Source organism: Carettochelys insculpta, chromosome 10, assembly GCF_033958435.1.
Source record: "Carettochelys insculpta isolate YL-2023 chromosome 10, ASM3395843v1, whole genome shotgun sequence".
Classification (NCBI taxonomy): domain Eukaryota; kingdom Metazoa; phylum Chordata; order Testudines; family Carettochelyidae; genus Carettochelys; species Carettochelys insculpta.
The window spans coordinates 20777042-20792360 of record NC_134146.1 but is presented as its reverse complement, the minus strand read 5'-3'; the positions used below and the strand labels follow the sequence as shown (position 1 = coordinate 20792360).

Genomic DNA, 15319 nt, shown 5'->3' with positions numbered 1-15319 from the left:
AGAGGTCCAAAAATTGTTATCAAGGTTGGCAAATCAGATAGAGAGCAGAAGGAGAGGGTGTGTGGGATGGGGAAGTCAGTATTAGGTCAGACATCAAAGTATGTGAAAGAGTCCTTATAATGGGTTGGGTAATTGCTGTCCCTGTTCAAACCACATGTTAATATGTTGAATTTGAATATGAATGTTAGTTCTGAACATTCTCTCTGTAGACTTTTGTTATAGTCTCTTTTCTCCAGAACACAAACTTTCAGGTCTTTAACAGAATGGCCCACTCCATTAAAGTGCTGGCTGACAGGTTTGTGTATCTGGAGGTTGTGATGTCTGCTCTATGTCCGTTCATTCTTTGGTGAAGAGTGTTTGCAGTTTGCCCAATATACGTAGTGTGTGGGCATTGCCGGCACATGATGGCAAAGATAACCTTAGTTGAGGAACAGGAGAATGTGCCTCTGATTCTGTAATTAATTTGGTTAAGTCCAGTGATGGATATGTGGACAAATTGGACAATGAGGCTTGTTTCAAGGAACAGTTCCGGGATTAGTATTATTGTAATATAACGTGTGGTTGCTAGTGATAATCCTCGTACAGTTAGGAGGTTATCTACAGAAGAGAACAGGCTTGTCACCTATGGTCTTCTGGAGTGTGGCATCATGATTTAGGGTATGTTGTAAGGCTTTAATTATGCATTGCAGTGGTTTGAGTTGGGGGCTGTAGGTAATAATAAGTGATCTGTTATTGGTTTTTTGGGCCTATCTTGGAGTAGTTGGTTTCTGGGTATTTGTCTGGCCCTGTTGATTTGTTTTTTACTTCTCCTGGTGGGTAATTCAGGTTTATGAATGTTTGGTAGAGATCTTGCAGTTTTTGGTCTTTGTCAGTAGGATTAGAGCAGATTTGATTGTATCTCAGGCCTTGACTGCAAATGATAGATCGTGTAGTGTGTGCAGGGTGGAAGCTAGAAGCATGTAGGTAAGTGTAGCAGTCAGTGGGTTTCCGGTAGAGAGTGGTATTGATCTGGCCATCAGTGATTTGTACCATAGTGTCCAGGAAATGTATCTTTCATGTGGAATGGTCAAGGCTGAAATTAATGGTGGGGTGCAGATTGTTAAAGATCCTGTTGAATTCTTCTAGAGTCTCTTTACCATGGGTCCAAATGATAAAAATATCATTGATGTATCGTAAGTAGAGGAGGGGTGTTAGTCTTTAAACTGCTACACACGTGCTTTCTTGTTTTGATAGAATACAGACTAATACGGCTATCTCTCTGTTTCTGTGTAATGAAGATACTGTAACATTGAAAGCATATCCTTTTTCTAAGATTATGCTATGTGCAATAGCTGATTCCTTAACTTATCGGTAATGAAAGCTTTCAGTTACTAATTTTTCTATTAGTCATCAATACCAAATGATAGTTAAGATTGCTGTCCAGCGTTAATCATATTTCCTATCCTAAATCAACTATGCTTGTTTTGTATTTTTCCAATACTCTTTTATAAAGCTGAATTTATTTTTAGGTAGAAGTCTTTTTGATCATCAGTAATTGCTTCTCTTGAAGAAATATGCACCTGCTTAACAATGAAGGGTTATTGTAATTGCTTCAGACTGGCTTTTCTCTTTCTCTTTGGAGTCAGTTGCTCTAATGAGTGACCTACACAACAGCTGTGTCAAATTAACATTACATCAACTGTCTAAATTTTGCATTTTAGAAAAATTTAAAAAAATGTTTGTTGTATAACTCGAATTAGAATTCAGTGAGATAATCAGAAGATGTAGGGATTTAGCCTAATGTAGCATACCTTCCCAGTGACATTTGTTCAAATATCTAATATAATGAGCAAAAAGAAAAACCTTGTCAGTTTAACCAGGAATTATAAAAAAAATGCCCATTGATTAGGTATTTTTTGCCAGTTGTGAAGGTGACGTTCATTTGTGCATAGAAGGTAACTAAATACATGCTAATATTACACTAGTAATACACCAATTAGCAGATTTTATTGATCGATAAAATATCATGTGCTGTAGCTGAGGTGCAGTCCTGCATCAGTTCCTTAGCACAAAACTGGTGGAATCTCAAAGATCTTAAAAGTTTTGTCCCGAGGGCAGCAGTACTGGGAAAGGAGGAGAGCTGCTATCACTCTGTTCAGCCCCTTGCTGGAGGCATCAGCCCGCTGACATTTCCTACTTAAGGAAAACCCACTTGGGCCAGGCTATCAGTGAGATTTAGTTGTTCTGGATGTGACATGAGCCTATTGGGAGACAGCAAGCCAATTAAGAAGGCTTGCTTGCTTCCACCAAGGGTGTGCTGGGTGAAACTGGAGCAGAGGAGGAGCTCTTCTATGTTGACCCAGCATTCCATGGCCAGTTTGTGTCCTGGGTTTAAAAGCACTAGAATGAAGCATCTGCTTTTTACCTTCGTTTGTTTAAAGGCACAACTAGCCAGATTATTTAACAGAAAAGAATTATAGAATTCTAATGAAAATTCCATAAAACATTTTGTATTTCCTTATAAGAAGGCTTTGTATGAGAAAACTCCAGAATATTTGTCTTGTTTCTTTCAGTTGCTTATCCACATATTTCAAATCTAACAATTTTGTAATCTCTTGTCTTCAGTGTTCACCAACTTCATTCATCACATTTGGCATATTTCCATGGCTTTGGGCTAACATAATCTCCAGCCATGTTTGTTGTTCGCAAACTGCTTAAAAAGCAATCTTTGCTCTGCCTCTTAACACATTACCTTTCTTATTTTTTGCATAGCTTTTTAACTCCTCAGTAGCTAATTAGTTAAAATCCTCTTATGATCAGAAGTCTGGCTTTCTTTCACGGCTCCCTTATCTCTCTGAAAACACATCCTGGTCTGCTTTCTCTTGCTGTGCCAGAGGTCTACAGCAGCATCTAAGGAACATCACCTCGCTGATTATTTCTATTATCCTTGATTTCTAGCCGTATGGCAATGACAGCCAAAATATGTTTTCATACATTTTGAGCAACAGAATTTTGTACTAATGCATGTTCCACCTCCTTGGTCCAGCATGGTCAAGACTCATCTGGTCCAAGGACAATTTGCCAGACCAGGGAAGGTTCCCTGCCATGGCCCCCAAGCCACCACCCGCTACCTCCACCATGCTCCACTGGGCTGCTCTCCTACCTTTCTCAGTTGCTTGGGGCATGGCCTGTGGTTGTGTCAGGCTACTGCACATGCCCCAGAGCTGCAGGGGGAGTTGGTTCTGGCCCACAGGGGATGCAGCTCCAGCCTTGGGCAGCTGCCCCCAGCCCTGCGGGGCTGCTGGTGTGAGAGCTGGCTCCAGCCCCACTGAGGGCTGCCCTCAGCCCTGCGCACCTGCCATCGCACGGAGATTTGTAGGGGGCATGGGTCCTGCTGCAACTGCCCCCCCTGCCCCAGGCTGCCAGAGGACACAGGCTGCACCCTCCTGCTCAGCTTTCTTATCCAGTGACGTCCCTTGTCCTGACAGATTTAGGAGTTCCAACATGTATTGCCATACCTTTTTCCCTCTCATTTTATTTCTTTGACTCTGGTAACTTCTGTATTCTGATATCTTAATTCACCATTTTCCCACTGTACTCATGTCTTGTTGGGCATCCTTTTTGTAATGTAGCTGATGAAAAATCAGATGATATCTATCTCCAAAAAAAATAGTAAAGGTGAAAAACCCATTTTCATATTTTTCTTGATCCAGGCACCTGTATTAATTTTTCATTTATTTATTATTTTACAGTAAGTGTTGATTTAAATGTACAATTAAAAGCACTGAAAAGTAAGACCTTCAATTTAGCTGTTTAATTATTTTATTTTAGTATTTCCATATATTTAACTCATACATAAGACCGCAACCGCAAAACAAATTAAACTTTGCAACACATTCAAGGATAACACAAGGGCAACTAGCTTTACTGTATTTAAACCTGCATATCCTATGGAAGTGTTTTGTCACTTGAAATGACATTATCCTTCTCTTGATCTTCTCTTTTGTGGAAGGTTATTGCAAAGACTCTAGGGAGACAACAATGATGTCATGTTAGAGGCCTCAGATTTTCCTTGATCCTTTTTAGTATCATTTCAGAGTAAGCACTAAACTAGGCTCCTTGGCCGAGCTCCTCCTTGTAATACACAACTACGAGTTTTTCATGATTATTTTAGGTCTGCCAAGCTTATGTATGGCCTACACACTTGTGTCATCAGCAGGAGGAAATGAACCTGCAACCTTAGGGGCTAATCCCCTGTGTTATACCACATAAGATAAAAGTCCTTGTCAGTGATTCCACATAGTTCCTTTGTGTAAGAAGTGCAATGGTATGGAGGAGATTGTTTTCATCCTCTGTGTTGAGGGGTTTGTTCAAGATATTGGTAGATTTTTTAATGCTCCTGGAATCCTGATAGTAGAAGTGACAAGGAATTTTGTTTGGGCCTCGCTATATGTTTGTGCCATTTCCTTTTTAATCCTCACTGCAGTCGCCTGTACCTTGTTAACATTCATTACACTTTGAGGGCAGCAGGCAGAATCCACTGCAGGCAGCAGATATCAGCTGCTCTGGCTTCCCATCCACCCAGCAGTATTTAAGGAACTGACTTTGATCGATAAAATATCGTGTGCTGTAGCTGAGGTGCTTAGTGCTTGAGAAACTGTCTGTACCCATGACTTGCCAGGGTGGTTGAGATCAGCTGCTGGGCTCAGACTGTTTAGTCCCTAGATTGCAAATGTGATCAGGCTTATAGCCAGGTGCTCTCTCTGCAGAGGGCCCTCAGCTCTGGAATCACTCTTTGTTTGGTTTCCCAGACCAAGCCTTTTGTGGAAACATATTTGTCTCTGATCCTTATGGGACTATGCGGAGAAGAACAAACTCCCAGAGAGGTTTCGATGCATGTGCCTGGGGAGCAGCTGTCTGTGCATAAAGGGATCATTCTAACTTCATCCATGTGCCCTGGATTTTCAGAAGCTTCATCTGCGTACCCAGGATCTCCGCATTATTCCTGAAGCTCCCATTGACATAGGCAGCTCCACACCATGTCTAAAGAAGAACAGCATGAAAAACATAAAGCACTTACATATTTAACATGCTTAGCATACCTAAATCCATTCTCTGCTCAGCAGAATTCTTAAGTGTATGCAGTATCGGCAGTTCCAACCATTCAAAACTCATGGGACTGGCTTAGACGATGAAATTTAAAAAGTAGATAGAATTTCACCTGCTTTCTCAGACTTTTTACTATTAGTTCATGTGTTTAATATTCTGAAGTTTGAACAGTTACTTTACATTGTTTATATTCTGATTCTTTTTTAAGTTAACTTAAAAGGTTATGGTTGTGAACGTTTGAAAAATACTTTCCCCCTACTCTGGCAAGGTACATGCAGTGAATTCTGATTCATCTTTCTAGCAAATATGTATTTAGGCCTCTCTTCTTTTCTTTGACTTCAGCTTCTTGTGCTCAATGGGAAGGTGGATCCCATGAGAGCTGGTGGCAGGACATTCACAACCTTGGGCTTTTAACACTGGAACTAGCTTCCTGCAAAATCTTTCCAAACCCAAACATGATGTCCCTTGTCTCATGTGGTTTTCCTAAGAATCAAATGACATCTCTGAGGTCTACTACCAGAGATTTGATGGGGTAACATACGTGACTGAAGTACGGTCATGGATGGGTGTAAACTATTCAGGAAGGATAGTTGGGGCAGAAAACATGGAGAAGTTGCACTGTATGACAGAGAACAGTAAGATTACTCAGATCTCCGGTATGAAACTGGAAAAAAGTTTGTTGAAAGTCTTTGGGTTAAGATTAGAGGCAACAAGTGATGTCATGGTTGACACCTGGGGAGGATGTAGTAGATGAAGCTTTCTTTAGACAACTAACAGAAGTTTCCAGATCACAGGCCCTGGTTCTCATGGGGGACGTAAAAAAAATCATCAGGACATTTGGTGTAAGAGCAATACAGCTGTTCAGACAGTCCAGGAAGTTTTTGGAGACTGTTGAGGACAGCTTCCTGATGTAAGTGCTTGATGAACCCAATCAGGGTTGTGCTCCTCTTGACCTGTGGCTCGCAAACGGGGGAAGAATTGGCTGGGAAATAGAAGTAGGTGGTAACCGGGGCAGCAGTCACCATGATATGGTCGAGTTTAAGGTCTGGCCAAAGGGAAGAAAGGCTAGCAGCAGGATATGATCCTGGACTTCAGAAAAGCAGACTTTGACTTCCTCAGGGAACAGATGGGCAGGATCGCCTGGGAGGCCAATAGGAAGGGGAAAGATGTCCAGAAGAGCTGGATGTAGTTTAAAGAAGTCTTATTGAGGGTGTGGGACCAAACCATCCGAATGTACTGTGGTGGAGTCAGCACTGCTCCTAGGCTCTAGAACCCTCACCCTGTTAATGTCCCACTGGCAACTCAGGGCCTAAAGGCTTGGGCTGCAATGTGCCCCAATGCCCCTGAGTTAAAGGGGCCGGGGGAAAAGCCCCTTTTCCCCCCGATTACCTGGGGGTGGGGAAGCACCCGACTTTCCCAGCAGGGACTCTTCAACTCTCCTTGCTGTTTCAGGCACTTCCAAAGCTATTTCTCTGTTCTCTAACTCGGTCTTGCACTCACCTCCTCTGTGCTCACCACTCCAGCCTTCTCGTCCCTCCTCTCCCGCAGATACCCAGCAGGAGAGGCCTTTTAACCAGGTTTAGGGCAGCCTAAAGTGAACTTAGCTACCTCTAATTGGTTTGCAGCAGCCTCTCCTTGGCTGCTTCCCCAGCTTAGCTGTTCCTCACTGCCCTGGGGTAGCCCTTTGTTACTTGGCTAGGTGTTGCTTCTCTCTCTCTCGGAGCTAGCTTTCTGGCCTATCACAGTACAAAAAGAATATCAAATACACAGGTGACCAGCTTGGCTTAACAAAGAAATCGTCATTGAGTTTAAACACAAAAAAGAAACTTACAAGAATTGGAAACTTGAACAGATGATTAGGGAGCAGTATAAAAGCATTGCTCAAGCATGCAGGGACATAATCAGGAAGGCCAAAGTGCAGTTGGAGTTGCAGCTAGCAAGGGATGTGGAGAATCACAAGAAAGGTGTCTACAGGTGTGTTAGCAACAAGAAGGTGATCATGGAGCATGTGGGGCCCTTATTGAATATGCAAGGCAGCCTAGTGACAGGTGATGTGGAAAAGGCTGAAGCTCTCAATGCTTTTATTGCCTTGGTCCTCACAGACAAAGCCAGTTCCCAGACTGGTGCGCTGGGCAGCCCTGTAGGGGAATGACGTGAGCAGCCCTCAGTAGTGAAAGAACAAGTTAAGGTCTATTTAGAAAAGCTGGACACGCACAAGTCATTGGGGTCTGATCTGTTGCATTTAGGGGTGTGAGAGTTGGTTGATAAGATTACAAAGCACTTATCTTTGAAAACTTTTGGTGATCGGGAGAGGTTCCAGACAGCTGAAAAAAAGCAAATGTAGTGCCCATCTTTAAAATGGGGAACAAAGAACTACAGGTCAGTCAGCCTCATCCCAGTCCCAGGAAAATCCATGAAGCAGGTCCTCAAGGATTCAATTTTGAAACTTTTGGGGCTTGTCTACACTACCACCTTCCTTCGAAGGATGGATGGTAATTAGGGTATTGGGAGTTTTGATGAGCAAAGGGACTTTGCAGTTGCCCTGGCACTTCGAAGTACTGGCGGGTGCGCCGCAGCTAAATTCATGCCGATACTTCGAAGTTTAAAACTTCGAAGTTGCCACGGGGGGGTGGGAATTTGCTTAATGAAGTGCTGCCTATGCATGGCAGTGCTTCATTAGTAAATTCCCAACACCCTAATAATCATCCTTCCTTTGAAGGAATGTGGTAGTGTAGACAAGCCCTTGGAAGAGAGGAGGTTGATCGGGGCAGTCAACATGAATTCGATGGCAAGTCATGCCTGACCAACTTGATTGCCTTCTATGAAAATATAATTAGCTCTGTGGATATGGGAAAAGTGATGGATGTGATATAGTTTGACTTTAGCAAAGCTGTTGATACAGTCTCCCATACTTTTCTTGCCCTCAAGTTAAAGTAGTATGGTCAAAATGAATGGATAAGTTGGAGAGAAAGCTGGCTAGACCATCAGGCACAGTGAGTAGTGATCAATGGTTGAATGTCTGGTTGGTAGCTGGTATCAAGTAGAGTACCCCACGGGTTGGTCCTGGGGCCAGTTTTGTTCAACATCTTTATTAATTGTTTGAATAATTGGTTGATTTGCACTCTCAGCAAGTTTGAGGATGACACTAAACTTTTGGGGGGAGAGGTAGATAAGTTGGAGGGTATGGATATGGACATTAGAGGTTTTTAAGGCGAGGCTTGACAAAGCCCTGTCTGGAATGATTTAGTTGGGGTTGGTCCTGCTTGCAGTGGGCAGGATTAGATGATCTCCTAGCTCACTTCCATCCCTAATCTTGTATGATTCCAGAATTCTAAGGTCAGATCAGTGGTAGGACCACTGATTCCCTGTCTTGTGTCCTATCCACAGAACACTGCCATAGGTCAGGTGTCTTATACAGTATAATTAATGTGCCTGTATAGCAGTACTCTGGGTTTGAGTCCCATTTCACTTACACTAGTTTTCCTGGAGTGATGAACTTCTTTGACTTGTTTACTCTCAATCTGTGAGCATTCTTATGATCTCAGTTACCGTGAGAGTCATGCAATTCTTCTTAAATCAGTGATGATATTCAGGGTTGACTCTGCAATAGCTGGATGAAGAATTTAGCAAATAAATGCACGCCTGCACATACACAGATGCAGAATATTATATCTATAGTGCCAGCAATACTGACATATTGTAGATGATCAGAACTCCTGAAAATCAGGCCCTGAGTGTTCAAATATGACCTCTCAAAAACCAGATCCTCCAAAACTAGAGGCTACTTTTGAAAGACTGAGTCTTTAGCAATGTGTTACATTGAATTCATTCTAGAGAACCAACCACTGTTAAGCAATTTCTGACTTCTAGCCCAGTCTAGTAAACTTTACTGTCTCTTTTCATTTAAAAAGTCCACTGATAAAGAACAAATAGTATGATTTGAATATACCATTGCATGTTTGTTTCTCTGTTGTTGCACTTGAAAATATAATTTTGTCCATTGCTTGTTTTTTAGAATTCTGTTTTAAAACCTACAAAAAATATTTGGCAGGTGTTCTCATTATTGCAGTGATAAAATTACAATAAAATAAAATGTCTATTTAATTCACTTGTTTGAATAATTACTAATCATTGAGGGAAGAAAAGAATAACTTAAAACTGGTAAAAATGCCCTGGAAGTAGCATATCCAGTCAGGATTAATGAAAATGAGTTACTAATGAAATACAGTTACACAAAGTGTAAAATGACATTGTTCTGAGTTATAATGCTTACCTGATTTAATAATAGATAGCAAGAGATGCCACAATGAGTGTACTGAATGCAATATTCTGTCTAGCTAGTATTATCCCTCACAGGCTGCACAATCTTGTAATGTACCTCTAGATGCAAAATCCCCTCATTTTGTTAGTTTTTAAAGTGCTACATGAGTGCTTTTTTGTTTTAAGACACAGACTAACACAGCTACCTCTCTGTCCTTATTTTGGATACTTCCAAATGAAAAGAATTTCCAGCTGACATTCTGGCTTATTAAATCAGTCCTGAACTATCCATGCAATTTAATGCAAAAACTGTACTGGTGTCTCAAGTTATTTGAGTGTTGCCAAAGTGTAAAGAAGACAGTCTCCCTCTGCTGTTGATCAGGGCAAGTTTAACCCTCTCAGAATAGAGTTAAAGTACATGTTTGAGGTTTGTTTCCATGTCCATGTGGTGATGTTATCCCTCTCTGATCCATTGTCGGCTTGCTATATCGAGCAGCTTAATTTTTCTTTTTCTGCCAGTGTCCTACACAACTTTTCCTCATTACTTTTTGATAAGACTTTTTTTGTGGTTCCTTGAAGAATCATTTTTCCCCCCACTTCATCATATTTCAGACTTCAGAGCAGAGGATATTTATCAATTGCTGCTCTGTAATATTAGTTACACAGTCTCTCCTCTAGACTTAGAGCATGCTTTGTCTCTACCACTTTCCATCTCCAGTCTGGGGCGCCTGATGCTGTCTTTGGTTAGTTTCAGCTTCTGTTTGTGCATTTCACTGAAGCAAAGCAATCTGCTGGTGTGACAATTCTGAGCAGGGATCTGCATCAGTCTAGCTTTTTGCTGGTTTTGATTTGTTGTTCACAGTGTCTGTGCCAATTCTTTAGGTGCTATCCTGTCTGCTTGACTGTTCTTGGTACAGAGCAGGGCTGTTTTTCCCACTGTTGGGGAGGTCAGATTTGTTGAATCTGAGATTAGATGATAACTAAGGCTGGATCATATTTTAATTGGATTTTAGTTTTATATCCACTACAGCTTTAAGGCAGAGGAGATATTTATTGCTTTGGCTGAGTTGGCACCAGAAGTTCAATATTGTTCTGTCTTTTTTCTTATGGCACATGTTGAAGACTGCAATATGATTAGTTGATTCCTCCTCCCGAAACTCATTCTGTACTTCAGACCGAACCTCTCTAATCTGGAACTCTTACCTGCGAGAATCCATAATCTGGCATGATTTAATAAACCAGACAACCACTTATCAGGTGTGGCAATTTTCCTGTGATCCCATCAAATTTGTTTACAACCACCAGTCCTGGCTCTCTGTGTTCTGTGGTATTATTTAGCTCTAATTTATCCCTAAATGTCTGCTAAGAGCCCAGCATCTTGAATAGTAACAGACAGGTAGCCGTGTTAGTCTGTACTCCAACAAAACAGCAGAGATGTAGCATTTTAAAGACTAACAAAATGATTTATTTGGTGATGCGCTTTCATGGGACAGATGCACTTCATCAGATCTGATGAAGTGGGTCTGTCTCACGAAAGTTCATTACCAAAGAAATCATTTTGTTAGTCTTTAAAGTGCTACATTTCTGCTGTTTTGTTTTGCTAAGAACCCAGTAAGCAGTAGAAGTGTTGGTAATATGCTAGAAAATATTGACCACCCGTGGTCTGGCAAATTCTGTTGTTCAGCAACAGTCAGGTCCCAAGGGTGCTGGGCTAGAGAGGTTGAACCTGTAATGATCTTTTTTACCTTAATACCTAATAGGAAAAAATGTTTTTGATATAATATTGTGCATTGGAAAAAGAGGTTTCAGCTCTTATTAAGACACGCAACTGTATGATCCATTAGACCCTAATGAAAGCGGCATGAACAAGTGGACTAAATAACTCGTGATTTCTGATCCTGTTGTGCCACTAACAAATCTTGTAGGCTTCCTGTGTTCCTATTTTCTTTTTGTGCAGAATCAGGCTATAATACTTGCCTATGTCCCATGAGTACTTTTAAAATTGAGTTGTTAAATATTTGCACAGCACTTTGAAGTTGCACAGTTCCAAGAATAAGATACAGCATCTGTAAAAGAAAAAAAAAATCTTCCTTCTAACAGGCAGAGTAGGCTGTTGGCCCATTATCAGATCTGCATGTTTCAGCATAAAACCTTTTTTTTTCTTTTGGCCCAGGAATCTTTGCACATCTGCCCTAAAATATTCATCTTTAGGTAGATTAGTCAACATGAAACAAACCCTTGCCCATCCAGTCCCACTTGAAACTTCTGGTATTTAAACTTGTCCAAATGTTCTTTTATTGTTTGTTCTGTGAGATCATGTCCTCCCCACTCCTCCTCCGTCTCACTCTGTCTCTCTCTTGCTCGCTTGCACACACACACACACCCCATCACTTCCTCTATACTACTTCCACAGCATAGAGTCTCTCCTACAACATATATGTACATTCCTGTGAATAAATGCCATAGTCTTGCCACTACTTGCAGAGTCCAAACCTGGCTCTTCCTAGATTGTGGATTCTTTAACACAGAAATTAACAATAACACAATATAAACTCCAACCCAAGCCGCCTTGTTGTGCTTGGCTGCTCTCAGCGTCATTCCTGTATAGCTCAATAAATTCACTGATGCCACAAATGAATGTGCTACAGGTTCTATGCCAGCTGTAAGTTGATCAGAAAATGGGTGTAAGTGATGATGAAGAGTTACTTGCACCAACCTGGTATTCTGTAAGTGAGGCCAATGAGTGTAATATTAGTCAATAAGTGGACAGCATGTAGGATATAGTAGAAACAGTAATTAAAAGGAAAGTTAAAGAAGTGTTCCACACCCAAGTTATTTGAGTCAATTTCTGATTTGCAGCATAGTAATGTAAATCAAAATAGTACCCCATCAAGCTGTATTAAAGTAATTAAGATCAGAATATGTTCCAGATTTTTTTAGTGTTTGCTGCTGTTACTGCTCCACCATCCCAGGCCCCACTCACTCTCTCAATTTTTATGACAATTCAGTATTAGAAATATATTTGAATTTTGTAATTTTTATTACAATATTTGAAGCGTTACTTAAAGACTGAGTGCCTGAAGGCAAACAAACAAATTTAAATTTCTAGATTTTTGAATGTTTATAGATGGCGTTATTGCCCACTTTATTTCACAACTCAGAACTTTTTATGTAAATATAAGTTACATTCTGTTATCTAAATTAAGTCAACTACTGTGGCTTTATAACTGTTTGAAATGAAAGACACATGATGTAAGTTTCTGCAAACATGGCTGAAATCCTGCCACATGAAAGTAGGTACACTCCGTGTTCTATGAGTTGCAATAATGTCAGAAACATGTCAGCGCTCAGAATTAAGATTTTTCTTCATGCATATTTTTGTGTAACTATTCTACAAAATCAATGAGAAATACGAAATAAGTCATTGTCCATTACTGTATATCAAGTTCTTACTTTTAAATAGCATATGTGTAAAGAACATTTACTCATGAAAATCATCTCTTTACAACTAGGATTTATAGGATCCTTTTGTGAAGAGGAAGTAGACCCTTGCGCTTCATCTCCCTGCCAGAACAATGGGACCTGTTTTGCAGACAGACTTGCCTATTCCTGCAGTTGTAGTCCTGGATACACAGGACCTACGTGTTCTCAGCTGATTGACTTCTGTGCACTGAATCCTTGTGCACATGGCATTTGTCGCAGTGTTGGAACCAGTTATAAATGCCTCTGTATCCCTGGTTTGTACCAACCCATTTCTATGTTTTATAAATCTTTCAATACTACGTACACAGCTTTGAATATGTAGTTTCAAATTATGTCCTTTTTTCTTTTCAATGTATAATACACATTGAGCAGATGTTCTATCTCTTTAGAATAAAATGATAGGAATCTGTACATTCCATTTGGATAATCAGAAATTGCAGGGTAAGCACTGAAAATACACACTGAGGTCCTTTATAGGTGGTTGTATATTTACGGCTGTAATATAGAACTAAAGCTTGCAGTGTGAAGATTTTTAAGGTGAGGCATCAAATGTCAATGAAAGGACAAAATGAAGTAAAGGGAAGGGAAGGCTTGAAATTGGCTATTGGGGACTGACTGGAAACATGAAGAAATAAATGTGAACCACTCACAGATGCTTGGTTAGCGCTAAGAGCCCGATCCTACAGCTTTTATTCACACAAGGAACCCTTATTCATTGATTTCAGTGGGACTGCTCTGTGAGCAACGAGAGCTGGATTAGGTGGTAAAACTGCATGTGATTATATAGGTAAAAAAAAAGGCTTCTGCTTGCATAGGAAATGAAATTTCCCCTGCCCCATAATTCTTTTCTTCTCATAATAACCAGAAACCTAGAAGTTGTGGTTAAGCTATGTGGGGGCTGTTTCCCCTCGACAATTTCTGTATGCATAGATTTATTGTGAGAAGAAACTCCTGATAATGTAGTCCAACAGTGATCATTACATAAACAGAACTTTTCAAGCTAATATAGAGATGAGCTAGACAGACAAAAATGCAGATAAGAGTGTTCTTTCTTCCTCATTGCTGCCAGTCTATCTTTCAGAATAGCAAGGAGCAATCCAAGGTCATATGTGTATGGAATGAACAATTAACACAGTATCAAGAAACAAAATTTTTGTAGTGTTCTAAAGTTAATCTACATTGGTAAGTACAGGCTCCAAAATGTAGAAGAAAATACATCTCCCTTATAACAGGTAGTGCTCTGTTATAGGCTCATATGTTGAAATGTACAGAGCTACTTTTTTCAATTCCTTGCAGAGGAATCTTGTTAATAGATATATACTCTTGTTTCATTGTTGGGTAATTTATTTAATGATGAACATATTTTACGGCAGATGTACTCAGCTTGGCTGGGCTAGAAATCAGTGATGTAACTGAAAAGAGCCAGAGTGACATCTTGGAAAGCAGTACGATGTTTACCTTGTGGTATCACCTCATCATGCCAACATTATTATATATTGATATAGCGCTATGATGCGCAAATGGCAACATTATCATCTGTAGCTCCAGTCAACATGACATCAGTTCTCTTATTATCCTCTCTCGACTTCCAGGAAAACAGGAGTGAGGGGAGAGTCCTGTTCTTTCATCTTTTTTCCCCCTTCCTTCCTGATTTCCTGGCCAGTTGTGGAGTGATCCCATAAGCTAATCGCACAATGGAGAATGCAAAGTATGACAATAAGCTTGTGAATTTAGACTTGCCAATAAATTTTCATTTTTATCCCCTCTTGTACTACTTTGTCATATTGCCTAAGCTATAGTAGTGATCCTGTAAGCAAAGCAAAAGAAAGTGAGCTCAGATCCGTAGATTCCCTGAGGCAGCATGTAGCTATAGACCCCTAGTTCTAGTGATACCATTTTAGGTGTTTTGATGACCTTCTTCTGGTCTGTGTAAAGCATGAAATGAGTTTTCATCTTCTCTGTCATGAAGTGTGTTTTATTCTACCTTATTGCTCTGCAAATGGTGAGAGCTGGAAGGAAGCTGTTTAGCAAGAGAAAGGTAAAGGCAATATTTTGGTTAAATTGGATGGACTGACTGATAAGGTATTGGTGTTGTGAGGATGAAAGACCATCCTTTGCCCGTTGCTTCCAGTTTCAGATAATTTTATGGTGCAGTCAAATTTGTATGAATGACCATTTTCTGTGAAAAGAGTGAATTGTCTGAAATGCCCAGTCTGCAAAACTAGCATCTTCTGAGACTGGTAAAAACTGTTGATTGGAGGACCAAGAAATGTGCCAATTTACAAATTCATTTTGGACTTTATGGCTACGTCTACACTAGCTCCAAACTTCGAAATGGCCACGCAAATGGTCATTTAGAAGTTTACTAATAAAGCGCTGAAATGCATATTCAGTGCTTCATTAGCACGCGGGCGGCTGCGGCGCTTCGAAATTGATGCGGCGTGTCCCGACGGGGCTCCTTTTCGAAAGGACCCCACCAACTTCGAAG

General features: G+C 40.5%; 1 protein-coding gene across 1 annotated transcript in view; it reads left to right on the top strand.

Annotated features, from left to right (window-relative positions):
* Window positions 1-15319, top strand: part of DNER (delta/notch like EGF repeat containing) — a 270062-nt gene that overhangs the window by 188313 nt on the left and 66430 nt on the right. The window contains exon 8 of the mRNA XM_075003987.1: window positions 12861-13085. Coding sequence (XP_074860088.1) covers window positions 12861-13085 — 225 coding nt within the window. The remainder of the gene's footprint in view (window positions 1-12860; window positions 13086-15319) is intronic.